Raw genomic sequence first — 20,796 nt, 5'->3', positions numbered from 1 at the left:
GACAGGCAAGCGGAGGAGGAAGAGCCGCAGCAGCTCCTGCCCCGGGGCCGGATCGGCGGCCGCTGGCCAAGGTGGGTGGGCGCACCCCGTCCGCGCCGACGGGCAGCAGCTCTCGGCCGATCGCCTCAGCGGGCCGGGGCCGGGGCCGGGGCCGGGGCCTGCCCACCCCTCCGGGGCCGAGCGGCGGCGGCGGGGCGCGGTGAGGAGAGGAGAGGCGTGCGGCGGGGCGGCCGGCGGATGGCGGCTCTCGGCATCGCCCGCTGCCGCTGACCGCGCCGCCGCGGCTCGCCGAGGTGAGAGGGGGGCGCCGGGCCGGGCCAGGCCGGGCGGCGGGGGGGGCGGGAGCGGCGACCGGCAGCCTCGGGCGCGGAGGGGGGCGGTGGCTGGGGCTGGCCGCGGCGCCGCGCGGCGTGGGCGGCCGAAGCAGCCCGCTCCCTCCGTCTGCCCCGGACGCCCCGCGAGCCCCGGTCCGGCATGGTGAGTAGCGGGGGCCGGTGGCGGCGCGGGCCGCGCCGGGGGCGCCGGCGGCAGGAAGGGCAGGCCCGGCTGGGCGGGTGAAGGCCGCGGCATTGTCAGGCGGCGGCGCGGTGGGCTGCTCCCGGCCGCCGCGGGGACGCTGCGGCTGCGGCCGCGGCCGTTGCCGCTGGTTTCGCTCGCAGCCCTCCTCCCGCGTAAGCCCCGCTGCCGGCTTATTCTTTGCGGGGCTCAGGGTGACTCCGAGGGCCGCCCTCCCCCGAGCAGCCGTGCCCGGCGGAGCGGCTGTGACCCCGGGGAGGCCGTGGCCGGCCGCTGGGGAGCGCGGCCGGGCCTGGCAGGAATGCCATCGTTCAGGCGGGTGTCGGGGACCCCTCCCTGGCAGGCAGAAGCGGAGAGGGAACTCCTGCCCGGACAGAGGGACAAGGAGGGGAGCGCAGGAGTGTGCGTTGGCGCTGCCCCTGCGTCCTGCGCTCGCCAGATTGTCAAACCGTGTGGATGAAACGGTGTTCGTGGGGCTGTATCTGCACTGAACCAGAATTGCTTATTTCTCCAGGCCTTTCTAGCTTTCTGAAAGCTAAAGGTGTTGGATCTACCTGGTAGTCCTGGAAAAAACCTTGGCCGTCAAATAACGGGTTTAAAGCATGGCCACTTTCCTCAGCTCTTTTTGGCCGCCTGGATACCTACTGTACCTGGAGGTCAATCGTTCCGTGTTAAAACGTCTACACTGACCCTCCATTAGGTTGCGGTTCCTCTCAATGGGGTGAGCAGAGTAAAGATCATTTCTGCTGGAAGGAGGAGCTCCCATCTCCCTTCCTCCAGCCTTATCTGCGCGGGACCCTTTTTTGGGCTGATTCAACACACCAGTCTGACAGAAGGCTGGTGAAATTGCTTGTAGGAGGTCCTGACAAGGACTGGGGCCCTTGGGAAGGAAGGGAGACGAGACCTGGCTCAACTGCTTGTGGAAATGCAGCCTGACTCAGTCAAGTTTTATTTAAGAATACTTACACGCCGTTGCAGGAAACGTGTAATTCAAGAGCTATTTTTTTGTTTTGTTTGAAGCTTGGTGAAATTTTGGTTTTGCTTTCAGCCTGCTGCTGGCTGATAAACCCCACTTCTGTGCTGAGAAGCATGCTAGATGAATTTCTCTTTGGAGCGTGGGAAAAAGCTGCTGTGGTGGGTTTTGCATTTATGGTTTGATTTGTTTTGCCATTCTTCTTCCTAATGATAAAACTGTGCAAGTTGCTCTTTCTGATGGGTTTGCTGACATCTGCTGGGTTTGTACCCAGAGAGTTTATGTAGCACAGGTGAAGGAAGAAACCACTGTGCCTTTTGGTCCGTGTGCTACGAGTGGGGAATTCCAGGGCCATCCAGACCTGGATCAGAAGTTACACAGAGAAGTTCCCAATGGAGAAGTTGAAATGTTGCCGTAGTTCCTCACACAAATACCAAGTTGCTAATACAAAGGGATGTTTCAATCCACAGGCAATTTACTCTCTTAAATTAACGTCCTAAAGAAGACAGAAGTTCAGCTGTCCTAACCAGTCGTACAAGTCTTCAGTATTTTTGGTTTGGTGTTACTGGTGTTGTAAGAGCGGGAAAAAAAAGCTCATAGACTTGCCCATTTCTTTTTTTAAAATCCAGGGTATTTAATGATGTCATACAATGGTTTTGAAATTCAGTTATATTTATAAAACATAATTATTTAATTGGATAAGTGGGGTTGGAATGCAACAGGACAGTTTTATTTGGATCATGAAACCTTTTTGTGTATGTTTTTTGTATTTTTAGGAGCATGAAAGTCTTCAATGTTTGTCCTGCAATTTTGATGGAACGTGTTGTAGTAAGCATTTTCTGCAGTGGTTTGCAGTCCTCACTGTAAGGCATGCAAAGCTGCTTTTCCAGTTCCCTAACTAAGAAGTAAAATCCTCCCTGGTAAAGGAGACAGACCAGAGCAAATATTTTCTGCACTGTGAATTTCCATTTACTAAAAGATGGAGAACTGTCATTTTAGTTTTGTAGTTATTAGCCCCTTAACACATGAGAAAAACTGATCTTTGTGCTGCTATCATGGCTAAAAGCTGTGAGTAAAAGCTGGAAAGAGAGAGCTATTCATAAAGAGGAAGACTCAAGAGTATAGGGGCAAAATCATTGTTTTCCCATCATCCCATTCTTTTTAGCAGTAGGAAGAGGACGAAAGAGAAACGTTCCTTGTTCTGGCATTGAGATGTGCTTCAAAATCACTTTCTTCTCACAGAAAATGAAGTTTCTGAATGGGATCTGTGGTCTTATAGGAAACCTTAGGTGGTAAATGGAGTCATTAGACCTTTTCTCTGGGGCTTTGTCCCTAGCTGTAGTGGTGGCTTCTTTTGCCTGATGACCTTAGTCCTGAGGCTGAGTAGAAAAGCTGGCAACTTTTTTTCAAACTCACCTTATCCAAACAAGCACGGGGAATACCCCTCCTCCTCGTCACTGGCGAAGCATGGGAGGTTTGCTTACACCTCTCAAAAATGGCTTTTACTGTGAAGTCTTGCTGGGACTGTATCGGTCCTCTTGTGAAAGAAACTCAGAATTGACCTCACCTTTCTTCCCTGTAGTGATCCTTGCTTTCCTTGGATCCTTGGTATTGATTTTATTGCTGCTCTTGTCCCATGCAGCATGGATCTTCCCTTGCAGCTCTCCTCTTGGATCCCACGTTTTCCACTTTGTATTTCTCTGGGGGGGACAGAAAACTTAGTAACAACATCAAAACTAATTAGAAGAGCTCATTCATATGCCTTGCTGTCACAGCAGTACTTTGATGCTCTTTTTTGTGATACGTCTTTTAATTTATAAAAGGAATTTTATTATATATATGAATACGAATTGTATGATACGGAAGGAATTTATACGAGGGAAGCATCTTTCTAATTATAGCTCAAAACTAAGCTTTTGAGAGTTTTGGCTAATACCAACTGTCACCCATTTTGGTCTTTATTAGCTATTTGTTTTCTTAGAGCATGCTGTAAGTTAAAAGGTGTCTGCATCTGAGAACTTGTCTTTGGTTAGAGGCACTGGGAGGGTAGGGCGCTGGGTCCCTTCACTGAGACTTTCCAGTAGAAAGAATTACATGATAAATCCTCTTCCTGGAGGTCCTGTCCACAGAAGGAAACTGCTGAGGCATGAATGCTGTGAGAATGGAATTGGAAACAGAGACTGCAGATGGGTAAAAATGGTTAACAGTTTTGTTTCATGATGAATTATCAAGGATTTGGGGCAACTCTTCTTTGAAGTATTTTAACTTTGTGTTGAACAGCTCAAGAATAACACATTCCCTTGGTTATTTAAAAATATTGCAGGAGCAAGAGAAAAGCTAACTTTTTAAGTGAGTGGTGACTCACTTTTGGCTTTGCAGGTAGAGCAAAGAGCCACATCACGTATTCTGCAGCTGAAGAAATTCTGAAGCTGGGCTTTTTCAGTCACCTTTTATATTGCCTTCTTACAGTAGTGGTGCATGGGGTTTGGAACTGTAAGCTTTGGATGAGTTGAGCGAGTAGAGAGTAATAAAATCTTAGCAGGCCGTATCAGCTGGGTATCTTTTGTGAAAATCCAGTTTCTGCGTATTGGATCAGTGAGGAAAGATGTAAGTCTTGAACTGTTATTACGAGTACATGAGGTATTTTCATTCAGAGTCCTTGCTGGGTTTGGCAAGCCTTCTTTTCCAGCATTTCTAGTTGAGAGTCCAAAAATGGTTCTGCCTGAACACTGAGCCATTCTTGTGCCTGCCATCTGGTGGCCAGATACCACAGCTAACTGGGCTGGCTGCAAAAACCCAGCTGAGGCTCTGCCTTAAGGATACTGGAGAAAAAAGTAGATCCTTTTCTCACTGAGCCGTGTCTCGGATGGAGATCGTTTTTTTCATGGTTTCCTTGGAGGAGAAGTAAATTTTATAAGTTCTGTTATCATCTTTCTTCTCTTCCTAGGATATGATGGAGCTCCTAGAGGAAGATCTCACCTGTCCCATTTGCTGTAGCCTGTTTGATGATCCTCGTGTCCTGCCCTGTTCACACAATTTCTGCAGAAAGTGTCTGGAAGGAATTCTTGAGGGAAACGTGCGGAATGTGCTTTGGAGGCCATCCCCATTCAAGTGCCCCACGTGCAGGAAGGAAACTCCTGTTACTGGAGTCAACAGCTTGCAAGTCAACTATTCTCTGAAAGGTATTGTGGAGAAGTATAACAAAATCAAAGTAACTCCGAAAATGCCTGTGTGCAAAGTGCACAGCGGGCAACCCCTTAATATTTTTTGCCGGACAGACATGCAGTTGATCTGTGGGGTTTGTGCCACCCGTGGTGACCATACAAAGCATGTGTTCTGTTCTATTGAAGAAGCTTATTCCCAGGAGAAGCGGGCTTTTGAAACCCTGTTTCAGGGCTTTGAAACTTGGCGTTGTGGGGATGCCCTCTCGCGGCTGGATACCTTAGAAACCAGCAAGAGGAAAGCTCTGCAGATGCTGACCAAAGATTCTGACAAAGTGAAGGAGTTCTTTGAGAAGCTGCAGCACACGCTGGAGCAGAAACGAAATGAGATTCTCTCTGACTTTGAGACCATGAAGCTTGCAGTGATGCAGGCCTACGATCCAGAAATCAATAAACTGAACACAATACTGCAAGAGCAACGGATGGCTTTTAACATCGCAGAGGCCTTCAAAGATGTGTCTGAACCCATTATATTTCTGCAACAGATGCAGGAGTTCAGGGAAAAAATAAAGGTGCTCAAAGAGACCCCTTTACCTTGTTCCAGTGTGGACATCAGCCCTACAATGAAGAGCTTTGATACCAGCCAGTGGAACGGAATAAAACTAGTTGATGTGGACAAACTTTCCTTGCCTCAGGAAAACAACACTCTTAAATTCAAGATTCCCTCAGTCTTTTCGCGTAGATTTATAGTGACCTCTCTTATTTGCTTGCTTATTCTTGCTGTCACCAGAATGTCCTTTGTGGAGTCAGTCGTTGACAATCTCCAGTGCTGGAAATCTCAGTTCTTTACAATTAGCTTGTCCTATTTGGCAGATACAGTGGACATAGCAGATCATGCAGTCTTTTACTGGGAACAGATGACAGATGGAGCTTCACTTCTAAGAGAAAAGTGTAAAAACTATACGTTGGTTGTACTGGATAATGTTGCACAGTTTGTGTGCAAATATAAACTGTTGTGAAGTTCACGCTGAAATACAAGAACTAAGAGAGATCTGGTGAAGAAAATGTAGAACTTCTTAAAATGACTTGGTTCTTGAAGACATCCAGTGAAAACATTCAGAGATTCACAATGTTTTCAAAACAATCATACTGTTCACATAGTTTGAGCACTGATAAACTGGAAGATGAAATGGAGCTTTGAAAAACACATTGTTTCTGGATTCTTCTTTCAGTGGTAATTATGGGAATATTATTCACTGTAAATCATTTTTCTTACCAAAATACAGGGCCAAACTGTGTACTTAGTTTAATCTTAATGTGATTGTAGAATAAGATAAAAAGTGTCACTTGCTAAAAGGTCATAGTTAAATTTTTTTCTAACTGGGAAGTGGTTTGGAAAGAGGAAGAACAGTTGTGATTGAGAAGGGCGCTGTACTGAGAGGCTTCTTGAGGACTGCCCTTCCACTGCAAAATACAGAGTGCATCATTCACGTTCTGGAACCTCTTTCTGTCTGAGGATGTTACTTCTCACTGAAGTAGATATATGTATTTTTTTGTATAACCAAATGTTGTAATTATGCTGTGCATTCAGATTACTGTAGATACTGGCTATTGTTTACATGTTCTATACAAAAGTATATCTTCAGGGCAAGCATAAATTCCAGGGGTAAAGAGAAATCAGTTGAGGTTGATAAGAGAAGAACAAGCTACAAGATAGTACGTACTTCACAGATAGTACATACCTTGCAGTTTACTTTTCCAACATCAAATTGTTGGGGTAACTGATCTGTCTTAGATCCATGTTTCTCTGAAGCCACACTTTCTTAAAAAGTGGCCTTAATGTAAACAGAAAGGCAGGCACGGTCAGCCACAAGAAGGCAGCTTGCACTCTAGCCCTGCAAGGGTGGCAGGTAAACAGTTTGTCTCCTGGCCCTCACTGTCTCTCCAGACTGTAATTCCGAAAGCCAGGAAAAATTATGGGATGATTCCTTGGAACAGAGTGTGTAACATGGCAGGAGTATGGGTGTTGGTGGTGTTTGGAAGTGCTTTAGCATTGGAACATATATAGGCTCTTTTACTGTTACTGTATTTTCGTGTACCTTGTTTCAGGAATTAATTGAGTTTTCTGAGTGTATTGACTTGACTGTAGGATAACAGTGATTTAAAGTGAACTGTAAGCTTGAGTTCTCTGAAGTGCCCTTCTTCAAGAGCATACGATACTGAAATATATTGCTTGAAGCACATCTAACCTCTTCTTTGCAGTGGTCCTATGAACAGCAATATATAGAATGAAAACATTTAGTTGACATTTCCGGGAAACAAACATAATGTGTGCCATATTTGGTGGACATTCGTTGGCCTCTCTCAAGGTTTAATAAGTTGTGACAGTCAATTCACTGTCTTCCAGTAGTCCTTGCAAGCTGTTCATTTAAAAAATAAAACATTAAATTCCAAGAATCAAAGTTTCCAAGCAACCAAACCCTGCAAACAAAACTATTGTACATGATATTTACATCTTTGTTGCCTGGGAATGCTGTTGCTGCTCCACACCTCACTCCAAACACTTGCTAAAAGCACTGAATGGTTCTTGCAGCTGCAGATGCCTTGCAGTTTAGGAAAGATCAAGTCACAAACACATAGATCAGAGAGTTACAATTCTTGAGTGGCTGAGATAGTGATGAGTAATCGAGAGGTGGTCGTTCTGAGTGTGGGAGGTGTGAGATTTGTAACCCAGGCTTCTACCTTGCAGCAGTTCCCTGAGTCCAGGCTAGCACGGATGTTGAATGGTGATGACCGGGAATTTAAACTGGTGAATGGAGAATTTTTTGTGGACAGAGATGGAACTTTGTTTAGTTACATCATGGACTTTTTGAGGACTCTCCAGGTCTCCTTACCTACTGATTTCTCAGACCATCAGAGGCTGCAGAGAGAAGCAGAATTCTATGGGCTCTACCCTCTAGCCGACCTCCTGAGCCAGGAACACTTACTGAAGCCAAGGCTGGAGATCTTGGAAGTGCGTTTTTCTCTCCAAGAGATGCAGGCCTTTTTCCGGATCTTTGGTTCCTGCAGTACCACTGTTGAGACACTAGCTGAACAGATCACTGTGTTTACAGGGCAGCACTCAGGACAGAGCTGGAACAGCCCTTTTCCTTCTCAGAACCTACTCGTTCCACTTCCTTTGGAAAGGCCTTCTCATCACGACGTGGTTTTTCAGTGTGGTACTGACTACTCTGCTGGTGACCAGTTTGTGGCCAGGTACTCTCCCTAGTGTGACTTCTCATTATGGAAATGTCTTTGTGATTTAGTTCATGAAGTACACACTGCATTCTAGCAAAGCTCATTTTAAAGAAACTATCGGATGGCTGTCTGAGAGAAAAGAAATATGTTTCCTTCTTTCTGCTAGTTTAATGTAATCTTTTTCTAGTTCTGAAATACCCAGTTTAATTTCTGTTACACTGATTTGCCTGTTCGTCAACTTTCTAAAATACTGTTCTTGATGTTGGTTTTCAAGTTCTGTTGGGTCTTTCTCTCTGCCCTTTCCTCCTCACTCACTCTCCCTGGCTTTAGAATTTCATGGCATCGATGACCTTCTAGAGGACTTGAAAAACACAGAGTAAAATGAAGCAAAGGAAACAAAATAAATAAGGAATGAAGTACTGGAGAAGCAGCCTAAAATCTTCACTAGCTCATGGTCCAAAAGACTTTCATATGGAAAAGAGGAAAAATAGAATGCCTAAACAGGGTTGAAAACATCAGTAGAACTAAGATTGCAATTCAGGGACTTGAAAGCTTTTGTAGAGCCTTTTATTGGGGGGAGGGAGAAGGGGTAGATTATTAGGGATATGCTACACAGTGGGTTTTCTTTGAATTCAGAGACAGGTTCTGTTTTTATTAAGATTACTGTATATCAGTGATTTTTGTGATAGCAGTTTCGAATTCTAATGACAACTTACATTTTTTAAACGAGCTTTTGCTGGATGTCTCTATTGTATGGAGACACATTCTTACTGTATAAGAAAGTGTAACCTAATTTGTCCTCTGTGGCTGTTAGAACATCTGGAATTTTATGGAAATTTCATTGAAATAGTTCCAAAAGGGTTATTCTCTCTGAATATATGAATCAACACAGCAGTCCTTTGATTATTTAAAAAAAAAAAAATCAATAAAGTTTACCTTTCTTCTAGCTTTCTTTAGCTAAGCAAGTAGAAGAAAAACTACTTTGCATTTGCAGAGCAACATACATTTATGTGCCAAACCTTAATTTTATGATGTATTACTAATTTTAATGGACTAACAATTGGTTGAGCAGGTTATGGCAACTTAAATAGTGGGGAAAATATTCCTGATTCTTTCCTTTATTTCTTCAGACTTGGTAAAAAATTTCCATTGCAGATCAATAGAGAAGCTTATCCCGATTAATGAAACAAATGAAGTTTGATTATGTTGCCTGCTGAATTTCTGTTGACTTAGTCTTCATGGTGACATGGACTCTTTTGCCTTTTTTGTGCTTTCCATGAATGTTCGGTGTACTTTTTGTGGACCGTGGAATGGTTTCACCCCTGTCAGCTTATATATTTTGTAATAGTGTTTTTACCTGACTTCTGTTCCTTGAAATGTCTGGGTAGATTCTTAAACTGTACTTTATATCACGTAAAATCATTTGAGGCAATGTGAAAATGATTTTCATACTTGTTACCACAAGACCTGCTGTACAAGGTAACTTTGCAATAAATGTCACTGTTTGTAGAGAGAGATCCCGTGTAATGAAAAGCGATGCTATTGGGGTGAATGTGGTTTCTCTGTCTTTTCCATCATTTACTCTTACCTGAAAAACTTGCAGCACTATATAGAACATGCCATTCACCTCTCCTCCATTAAATGAAATGAGATGGAGGTTATTACAGCTATTTCTTAAGAAAGTAAGTTTTGGGGTGGGGGTGAAAGAAAAGTGCTTCTTCCCCAACATGTAACTGGATGAACTGAGAATTACTATTCTTATAATGGGGGAAAGAATTAAATTGTCCTCAAAGGAGGAAAAAATATCTGGAGCCTTGGTTGCTGTAAACCCGTGCAACTGTGCTGACCTGCACCATCTGAGGACCTGGTTTGTTTTAAAAAAAAATTGATTCCATCCTTCAAGAAACAATGAAAGTGTGTTGTAACTGCTTTTTTCTTATTTTAGGTATGTTTCCATAAAGCCTGATAATAGAAAGCTGATTAATGGTTCTAATGTGCTAGGCCTGCTGCTGGACACTTTACTCAAAGATGGATTTCGCCTCATAAGCACCAGGACAGTCTTCAGTGAAGAAAAAGTCGAATGCTACAGTTTTGAAAGGATGAAGAGGCCAGCAGGCCTTACTGTCACGGTGACCCAAACCCCAGGGAGCTCCGGGGTAGCACAGGCAAAGAGAAACCAAGCGCAGAAAGGGAAATAAAGGCTTTTCCTTTCATCTTTTGAAGGTGGAAGAGGGGTGTGTCAGCACCCGTGGCCTTTTTTTGTTGGCTTGTTTGAAACTGCAACTATTGAGGGAAGTAACAAACAAACAATATTTTTTTTTTCAAGTATTCGGGAAAAAAAATTGCTTTCCTGCCTTTTACTGCTCCACCCTCTTCAACTCTAAATAAAAGAACCACAGATTCAATACTGGTTTTGTGGACCAGATTCCAGTGTTTTCAAGGCTTGTTTATGTTTTTCTCTGTGACTCAAATTTGTATTGGGACTTGCAAAAAATCAGCCATTCCTTCTAGAAAATCTGTAAGTAGATTTTAAGTACATGATAATACATGAAGAAATAACAGCTTGATATAACTGTCATCCCAACAGTTTGTAGAAGTGGCTGGAGGAGGAATGCAAACCTCAATGACTGAATATTGCTTCTACTTTCAAAAGATACACAAACACTGATTCTCTTGTGATTAGCTGAAAGCGATGTAACAGAAACATCCCAAGTTGTCTTGCCAAAATTAGCTCAGGTACCAGGAGAAGTAAGTTAATGAGGCCTTAATAATGAAGAATCTTTTGTCCTCCCTTCAGAGCAGGGGAAGAAGGTAGCTATAACTTCAAGGATTCATTATTTGAATGTGACACTTGTTGATAAAACACCATCTTTCCAAAGTTACAAACAGCCAAGTAGAGCTCATTTGGGCTTTCTTGGCTGACTAATTAGATCTGGCTTTTCATTAGCTTTAAAATGTGAATTTATTGCTTTATTTGCAGCACTTAAAAATGGGGGTGGGTGGTGGGAATCACCCATCTGTTTCTTGCCCTGAGGAGTTTCAGTGAAATGGATCTTGCCAGACTGGTGGTGCCACTACGGACACCTCTTTTCTTTGGCTACCGCTGTAGTGCATTTTAGCTTGACACAAGTTCTGAAGTTCAAAGTTCAGCGGCAACAGTGAGGTCCTGTAGAGCTTTCTGGGTTGAGAAGAATGTGATTATGGGACTACATCTACACTGCTTACAGGTTATATAATGTAATAAATGTTCAGGAACGTAAGAGTGGGTGCTTTCCGTTTAAATGGGATTTTTTTGTCAATAATGTCAATATGTTCATATTCATCTTGATGTAAGACTTTTTTACAGTGAGAACCATCATTCACTGGAACAACCTCCCCAGGGATGTGGTGGGATCCCCATTGCTGGAGGTTTTCAAGATGCAATTGGACAGGGTGCTAGATAATCTCACCTGGGCTCCCTTTCCCATGAAAGGTTGGACCAGATGATCTTTCGAGGTCCCTTCCAGCCTGCACTGTTCTATGATTCTGTGAAGACCTGCTGTGAAGGTTTGTGTCAGAAGGCCTATCACGGTGGACTTTGAGGTCAGACTGCTGATGGCAGCATCCGGGTGACACAGCAGACAGGCTGTATGGGACGACTGTCCCAACAGGTTGCTGCACTACAAAGACAATGTTACTTGTTTTCTGAGTTCATTTTGAGGTCCGTGTACTGAGTTTCCAGAAAAGTTCTCATTCCTTAAATTGGGATAAAACTGAAAACAATAATGATGAGTATTCAGTGAGTCAGTTGCTGAAGAGACTTACCAAGAATAGCAAGAAACACAAGATAAAAGTGGCAACTTTTTACAGGGAGAGGAAAAAAATGGACTTGAGGCTGTATTTAAACACCACACGTTAAATGAGCGCTGATTGCAGCAGTGTAAACTAAGTGAGACTAGTTTTAGAACCCCTTGTAGTAACACAATTTGGCTACTTCACCTACCGCAAGTAGTAGTGAGTTTATTTTCATTGCTGTAGCAGCCACTTTAAAAGTTGAAGTTTGGATTACTTTTTTTAAAAAATAAAGTGAAAGAAAATATGAAATATTTCCATTTTTAAAAAGCCATGGAGTTTTAAACTATGCCATCACTCATGCTCCATGTCTTTGGCAAAATTAATACTTGGCACAACCTTTTCAGTAAAAACTTGTGATGGGCTAGTGCTGAACACTTTCTGGTTCCCCTCATGGGTTAATTTTTATTCAGCACAAACATCATCCTATGAATGTAATATTTTCGCTCTGGAAAACCATACCAGTGCAAGTTCCTGTCCTGTAAAGAACCATACATGCTTTACCTTGACCTTGTGTAACGACGTGCTGTGAGACTATACGTCTTTTTGAAACGAAGCACCTGACTCTCACCAAGTTTGGATTCCCAAAGTTCTCCTAGCATTTATTCTTACTTCACACTGAACTGAGAAGTGTCACCTTCTGTAACTTGTGCACCTGCAGGGAGCATGACTAGGCTCTTACAAAATGCTTTTGGCTGGTGTGGGTTTTTTTTTTTTAGCTGATAATTGCTAAAGAAAGTGTGAAAGCACGCGTGTGTGTCAGTAACCTGATAGAAATTTGGTGAAAGTGTCTGACTGAGACCAGTAGGATAACCATGACTTTTAATTGAAGATAATTTGGTATTAAGCAGGTTCTTCAAAGGAAAGCACCTTCCTGGATTTCTTTGTACAGAAAGTGGAAGCAGCGATGGTAGAGCTACAGGTGTTGCAGCTTCAAGCTACAACTAAATGGCAGTAGTCACGGAGGAAGGGGTAAAAGTATGTTTGTCTGCAGACAAATGAATATAAAAATAGCAACAATTTACTAGGAGGATCTTCAGCTGGCCTGGGTAGCTGCTGCCCTCCACCTTGCAAGACTGTTTATGTTACTGTAAAGTGTTGCTGAACCAGGATGGCAGTTTTTCTGTGCCCTCTCTGGAGTGGTATGCAGTGCATCCTGCAGGCACCATAGAAGAAGTAGTGGCTGCTATTTCTACTGTGCCTTCCCTTCTGAGGTCCCGAACAGGCAACAATGCAGCAGAGAGCAGACTGTGTCATATATCATCAGCAGAGTGGTTCATGCTGGTGCATTTCCACAGAAGGTAAGGGCTGTATAAGTAGGAGTGAATTTGGCTGATGGGAGCCCAGATTAGCTATGAGTCTGACTGATTTTAAAAGCCTTCTGGTCAAAACCAGGTTATGTGTTAAACTGAGTACTTTCACCCGAATCTTGGCAGGCAAGTCAACTCTAGTATCTCACAATACGATCTCTGCTGGACTAGAGCATATTGTTGGTGACTTGGTCCTGCTTTTGCACACAACAGAACCAGGAGCTGTGATCACTCACATCTAGCTCTATTTTTGATTAAATAGGAATGGGATTTTGAAACATTTAGACTTTTTTCCCAGTGAAGTTGGAATTTGTGATCACTGACATGATCCACTTCTTCCAGTCATTGCCACCTTTCTCAAGAGAATTCCTTTCTCCTGGGAAGGCGCAAAATTTGCTGATTTCAGTAAACTTACTGCTGTATTTGCCTTTTTATTTTTCCTTGGATTCAGCAAAAATGTGCAAATTGTTCCACCGCCCGAGATGCTAGAAATTGACTGCTGTAGTGCTGGGGGGCAGCCCTCTTGCACACTTATGGCGAGCAGTGAGCTCTCTTCTGCTTTTTAACACACAAGTGGACTCCCAGAACAGTAAAATCACTAGAGGGAAAGGAAACTAAAAGGTAAGACATCACCGTCATTCTGTCCTACACGGACTGCAGTTTATGTGGCAGAAGTAGATTGTTTAAATAGCTTGATCATCTGACAGCTTGCTGCTAGATTTGCAAAAGGCAGATGATTCAAAAAGACACCACCTTATTTGTCTTATATTTTCTTTCTTATTTTAGTCACTTTTCCCTCCTTTATAGTTGGATTTCATCCTGTGTTTCTATATTCAAGACTATCAAGGGCTTTATCAATACAGTCTTCTGGTGCCTGTTGGATACCCCAACAGGATAGAGGCACCACACTTCTTCTGTCCCCCTGTTCTTGCACCATGTTGACTTCCTTTCATAGTAGTTGATAACATTTTTGTGCTTTTAAGTAACATTTCATCTGCTTCTTCACATACTGGGAAGGTCTGTTATGTCCTTCTTATCTCTTTTGGGGACATGTCATTTATTACCACCTGAATTGTTCAGGAATCTGCTGATACCAGGGAAGAGAGTCTGACGTGAAACACCTTCCTGTTCTGTGGGTATCGATGTCAGTATGACAATTCATGAGGGGTTTTGTTCTTTTAGGAAGTGCAGTTACTGCTTTCTTATAGGTTCTACAGTCAGTGCTCATAAGATTGTGTAATTGATTAAGAATAGAAGTTTAGATAAAGCTATTGCAATTGATACTATGCTTAGACTAAAAAAGACTGATCTCTTAGCACTGGCCTTAGTACTGGGAAGTTTTCCCCTTTACTAAATAATTCCAAACCATTTTTCACTTCCCTGCATAATTGGATCTCATGAAAATAGTAGAAGACTCCACCCTAAGATGCAGTATATGAGGAATTAATAGCCGTAGGGCAAAAGAATGATGCTGGAGTAATTGCATCCTGCCCTGCTTCTACAGGCTTGCAAACAGAGGTAGTAACGTCTGTTCTGACTTTGGAGAAACTTTTCTCCACATTGGGCTGTTCCCACTTTTTACCTATTTTGGTTAGTTTCCAGTTTTCCAATGGCAAAGTAACTCCTTTAATCTGAGCTGATCAAGGCTGATGTGCTTTTGTCTCTGGAGGGGAAAATTCTAAGGTATATCCAACAGACAATCTGGGTGATACTACATTTTGATCCACAGCTGAATTCAGTACCAGAAAGCTGCCAAAGTGGATCAGAAGTCCTGTTTGAGATCACAACAAAGCATTTATAACTTTGATTTTTTTTTTTTTTTTAAATTTGTTCCCAGATTGCTGGAAAGTGTTATTGAATACTCATTGGGAAACAAGCTGGGAGCTATTCAAGAGGGGGAGGGAGACTCATTGCCTCTTACTCCTTCCCTCTGATTTGTGCTGAACCATTGCCAGACTTTAACTTTACAAGGTTTATTTTTATTGATTTTCAACAATAAACAGTGGGAGTAGCTACAATAAAAGATTTACAGCGCATCACAAGGAAATACAACTCCCTACCAAATATTATATTGATCTATTCCCAGATGCTACTGAAACAGCATATAAAAGCCCAAATCAAGTCCAGTGATGGAGAACTTCCTCTGTCTAGTGACAGATGCGTATGACTGTTATGACTTCAGAAAACAATAAACGGGAAGGGAGTGACTTTGCTTCTTTGACCGTATCTTCAACAGCCCAGTTAAATCTGTCAACTCAATGTAATCCCCATAAATAAAGAATTTGGGAACCAAGGGAACTGCTAGTGCATCTGAAGATTCCCATTCTTTGAAGCTGCCTCTCCTGCTGCAGTCAGGCCATAATTAGTCACAGAAGGGCCTTGTTGTGACTAGTAAATGGATGGACCAACAATGATTTGAATAGTCTGGAACCAGCTGGAGATATGCCTGGAGCCCTGAATATTCTCAAATGGGTGGGTGGGATGTAAATCACTAGTCATCGCATAAAATACAAATAAATCTGACTTCTATTAAAAAAAAAAAGGCAATGTCGGTTTTCTAGACCGTCGTGTAGTTTCTGCTGAAATAATCCCTTGAAGTGTGATCTGATGTGTAAATTTTTCCAAGAATCCTTCCTCCATTTCTACTCTGTTTCCATTCTAATGCAATGGTTCAGTAATTGGTGGCTTCTTTCTGGTCAGAAAGATGATGAATGTAGCCCTAAAGGTTGGAAAGAGTAATGTGTACAAGTCTACTTTAGAGAATGAATTTAGGGCTTTGCTTTCTAAGCAAGTTTCTGCTACACCAGTCAGCTGAGTGGTCGCTGAAACTGTGAAGAATTAAACGTTGCAACATTGTTCCATCCTGATTCTCCATTGGAAAAAAACGCAATAGATTGGAAACATCAAGTCTCGGGTTTTACTAGTACTTGGGAGTCAGGAACTCAATTTTCTTTGCATTTCAAAGGCAGTTTGTAGCTTTCATTGAGGGCCTTCTGAAAAGACTGGTCTATGTTTTTTGTTTTTGTTCCCCAGCGATAACTAAACTGAGTAATAAAATAATTGCTGACATACTGTTTTATTTACAATGTTGTATTCAACAGTAAACAGAAGGCATGCTGATCCTTCTATCCTTTAATCTTGGCATCTTTTTACTACGTGTTCAGCTCACTCCTCAGCCTGGTCACTGGTGGAATAGAGGAAAAGGCTAGGTGATAAGGGCAAGCAGAGATCCACAGAAGAAAGCAAACTCACTTCTTTCCCATTACAGAGAGGAAGTTAAGGAATAAAATTCAGCTGGAAAGAGTCGCTGCCTTTGTGGGACTGAAGAGAGACAACTTATTGTACTGAAGGGAGGACAGTTAACAGAGCCATCAGAAATTTCAACGCCACCAGGCAAGGGAAAGCAGAAGATCTTATAGGGGTGAATGAATGGGTGGGTGATATCTGCCAAAGGAACGTGGAAAAGGCACAGAATGACTTAGATGGGACACTTAAACATTCATAAGACTATAGGGATGTTTTATTTTTTTCCAGTTTGTTAGGTAAGTGGATCTGCAGAACATCTTACATCAATAGTTTGCATAACTGAAGAACAAAGTATCTCTCGAAGGTCAGTTCTGCATCTGTGCTATGAAGAGAAACGTTGCAGGATCCAGACATAAGATGGGTTAATCATGGTGATACCTCACATCTGGAAACAGGCTAAGCTTTTGGTGGCCAAATAGACAAACTCTGAAGATCAGAACACCAGCACTGCTTTGGCAGCCCTGGGGTTATAAGCCTCCTGGATAATCACTGGATATGTCCTGCTGATGGCCTTTGTTTCAATTCCAGTTGCAGTATGGTGAGCAGTAACCCTATTAGTAAATTCCTAATTTTCCATAAACTGGAAATGTATCTATCTTCTGGAACAGACTGGTTTACATTATGTTTTCCCCATTTGCAAATCAATCCTTAAGCCATATAATTTTCCTTTGCTACCTATGGTTGTTCAAAATATTATCTTCTGAAGTTGGATCAGTAAACTGTGGATCCCTGGAACAAGTTAATGGCTTAATGACTCATATGGCCATGTCAAGCACATAAATGAAAAATTGTAACCGCATAGCCCCTGATGTAACTGAGATCCTTCTCCCATCTTTGGTTGAGCTAACGATGTTTTCTGCTGTTATTCAGTAAGAATTTTCTTTAACAATTGAAGTGTGATAGTGCAATCCAGAGTTCACTGGTGTTCATATGCAGTCCCAAAATCTCTACGGATACATGTGGAAAAGGATGGGCAAAAGATCATCTTTTTGCTAGACTCATCTTTAATTTCAGAGATTCTCTGCAGAACCTTGCCTGGAAAATGCATCAACAGGGACACTTGTGCAACTGCTCTGTTGGCTATAGTTTGCCCTATACGCTGTGCTGTAGCAGTCTCTTGTGCTTAGCTCTTGAAAGCCTGACATGCTCTCACTGAACTGCTGAGGTAGGCTTTGAGACTGAATAGAAAAGCTCAACACCACATAGAATTGCACAAGGCTAATGGAACATCAGCCTGCTATGGTTTTGATCATCTGTATTCTATGGAGGGATCTGTCCTGGCTCCTTGTCTACTCCCAGCACCAAGATATAGCCATGAGCAGAAGATCTAATGACAGTTCTTAGGAGTTCACATCTGGAACGTTCAGGATATGAAGATGTGGATTTCTGTTCTTCTGAAACAAGCACGCAGATCTTCTACTGGAGGCAATGACTCCTCCTACAAAGACCACACAGCTCCTTCAGGCTGGGTAGAAAACAATGTTTTCTGATAACAACGCTATCTGATAACCGTTTTGAAAATTCAGAGCAGGGCATTTTAACCTGGTGATGAAAAACTGCTAGCTGAAAACATTACTCCATATCTGATTTTTCAGATGTATGTCTTCACACCTCTTGAGATCTGGGACAGCCAAAGCGAACACTGTACCATGTTTTCCCCTCCCTTTTTAAAAGGTAAAGTGGGATCTCTTTTCTGTAGGAAAGGAAGTGATGTTACTAATGATTTAACATGCTCTCATTAAAATGCCCTGGGACAGAACGGAGTCAATGACTGACTAAAATAGAATACACAAGCCTGTTTCTGTGGTGACTGGTAGGCACTAACCTGTCATAAAACCACTTCAGTGGTTGAAAGGAAAAGGTGGAACATCCTGAATGTTCCAGATCAAACAGTCAGACACTGGCCACATTGATGAAAAGAGCAGGTGAACTGCTACACACAAGGAAGTTGGGGCTTTTTTTCTCTCTTGTGCTGCTTTGCTGGAGGGCATGTAGGTCTGTATGGTTGGAAAGCCTGTGCTCTGTGTTGCCCATACTTGGGAACTGGTGTTTACTCTCCTGGGGACCCAAGAATAGTATGCGCAACCTTGTCTATACAAACAGACTGCAAAGCATTGAATAGCTGCTTGTGTTTCAGAAAACCCATAAAGAAGTTGTCTTTATAAAAATGTCCATCTCTGGAAAAGTTGTTATTGCTATAAATGGTCTCTGCTGCACCTTATCTAAATTCCTCCCTAGATGTCTGTGGCAATTCTTACAATTTTAAATTAGTATTTGCAAATATTAATTAATAATACCCTATTTAGCTTGTACAGCTTTGTAGTCTGGGACCCCCATTTTGGGAAGGTAACTCTTTCTGCAGCAAAGATAAAACTTTGTCTTTTGTTTGCTCTAAGTGTCAATTTTTGCTGTTATTGGAGACAGGTTTCCTTCCAGAGAAGGCTGTCCTGAGACAATGTTCTAGTCTGATGGCATTTAGTAAAGGTTATGTTTTTTGGTAAAACTGTCCTGCCAATTGGATCTTTGAAAGCTTTGTACTCATTGGATGCAGGTAATGAGTCAGGAGCTGTCTTGTAGTGAGAAACAGAGAATGAAACATGGACAGGGATGCTACTCTGATAGCTGGTGATGTAGCGACAACAGGCTTTCTTTGAAGGCTGAAGTTAAAGGTCTGGATGGCACCTCAAGTACCCTTGGTGTTTAAGAAATGTTAATGAGAATATAGAGATGCTGAAAAATACAGGAAGTTCCCATCTCTATAAGCCACCCTAGTGTGAACGACGCCTGGCCTCTCTACCTAGCGTAGTATATCCAGCTAAAGAGAACCTTACAGAACCTTTCAGTCCTCTTCTGACGGAGCAAAGGAATATTTTCTATGGAACTAGTCCTGCAGGATGATGGAAACTTATAGAAAATTATCTCTCAGTACCATCAGAGTAGAGAATGGTTGAGTCAATACCAAAGGCTGAACATCCATGGAGGCTTATAAGGGGTGATTCTGAACCTGATTGGGCAGTGGAGTGCTGGATTGCTGTCTGCTTTCAGCTGAAGGATCCAAAGATGATTCAACCTTTTCAAATTAATTTTGGTGTCATTGTTACTGATAATTTCTGCTCTAGCCTCATGGCTGCTGAGGGATCCAAGAACTGTAGACCACACGCCATGAAACATCCAAGATCATTCCAACCCTGCATCATCAGACAGCCTGGTGTTCCTAGGTTTGAGCTATACTTAACTTCAGAAAAATTTATGCAGGAGAAAATCAGGATCTGTTTTGCAAATGTTCTGTTCCTTGTCACCTTCTAATCAAGGTCTAGCCCTGTCAGACTTGCACAGGTACCAATGGCTGCATGCGGTGCCCGTGTACAAAGGCACAAACACACACATGGAGAAAGAATACCAAGTATTCTTCAAGACATTCAAATCCAGGAGGTTTTTTGGTTTTGTCTATGTAGTACCAAGAGGAGGATGAAAGAAATTGGCAAAGGCAAAGAAGCTCAATATAAATTATTTGGTTTTAATATAGAGGGTGACAGAGAAATTCCTATCCCAAGGACATGCTGTATGTGGAATCAAAGTAGTTTCACCAGGCCTAGACCTCTCAAAGGAAGAGCCTGTTGGCAGCCTGAGAAACTCAAACACTATAAATTACCAGGACCAAAGGCTATTTTTACAAGAACTCTGAAATAGATGGGAAAAATTAGAGATACAGTTAAGAATTCGTCAATTACCATTAAAAATATCCACTGCTCTGGACAACTGCTCATAGCTAAAGAGAAAAAGGTGCCATTTTAGAGGTAACTGGCTGAGGATACTTTCATAGTGTACAGTAGTGCCTTTCTCAGGCTACTTATTTTATGCTTATTCAGGCATAAAGTAAGACCTGTATGTTCTAAGCTACTAGAACTGCTTGAATAAAATAAAAGTTACAGATACTCCAAGAGCCTTGAGGGAATCCCAAAGTTTAATCCTAATTTGGAAAGGGACTAAGTAACCACTCCTCAAAGGAGGAAAAATGTTGTCATTTTTCTGATCAGGGTAAGTTATTTAAATCTTCTTCCACCCAGAACAGGCTCTTATCAATTCCACTAACTTGGGAGGGAGATTGTGTAAACCTTCCTGTCAAAAAAAAAAAAAAAAAAACAAAAAAAAACAAAAAAACACCTCTTCAAACATAAAAAAAAGAAAATTATTGACAGAGTGAAGGAGGGGAGAGGTGAATCCCCTTGCTGGTTGTTAACAGCCATGAAATTCTTTAACACTACAAGTTGCTCCCAGCTTTCCCTCTTCAGCAGCTTTAGAGAAAGCAGGAGCATAAAGCAGTTTAAAGTCACCTTTACTGGTGCTTTCTTTAGCAATAAAAACCAGAACTTTGGCATAACAGAGATCTGTGATGCAATTCACAAATATTCAGTTATCTCAGTGTTCATCTACTGGAAACATAAGGTATTCCTTTAGCGAG

At 42.4% G+C, this 20,796-nt stretch overlaps 2 protein-coding genes across 2 annotated transcripts; both read left to right on the top strand.

Annotated features, from left to right (window-relative positions):
* Positions 1-265: 265 nt before the first annotated feature.
* TRIM13 (tripartite motif containing 13) lies at positions 266-5,736 on the top strand. Its single transcript, XM_059836140.1, has 2 exons — positions 266-293; positions 4,437-5,736. The coding sequence occupies exon 2, from the start codon at positions 4,440-4,442 to the stop codon at positions 5,667-5,669; it is 1,230 nt and encodes a 409-aa protein (XP_059692123.1). The 5' UTR covers positions 266-293; positions 4,437-4,439; the 3' UTR covers positions 5,670-5,736.
* A 629-nt stretch (positions 5,737-6,365) lies between these two features.
* Positions 6,366-10,085, top strand: KCNRG (potassium channel regulator). The gene is made up of 2 exons (XM_009810602.2): positions 6,366-7,905; positions 9,833-10,085. Exons 1-2 carry the CDS (start codon positions 7,328-7,330, stop codon positions 10,083-10,085), a joined length of 831 nt encoding a protein of 276 aa, XP_009808904.1. The 5' UTR covers positions 6,366-7,327.
* Positions 10,086-20,796: the final 10,711 nt, after the last annotated feature.

The sequence above is a fragment of the Gavia stellata genome, chromosome 1 (assembly GCF_030936135.1).
Source record: "Gavia stellata isolate bGavSte3 chromosome 1, bGavSte3.hap2, whole genome shotgun sequence".
Lineage (NCBI taxonomy): Eukaryota > Metazoa > Chordata > Aves > Gaviiformes > Gaviidae > Gavia > Gavia stellata.
The sequence above is the reverse complement of the archived record's forward strand: the minus strand, read 5'-3'. Positions and strand labels throughout refer to the sequence as shown.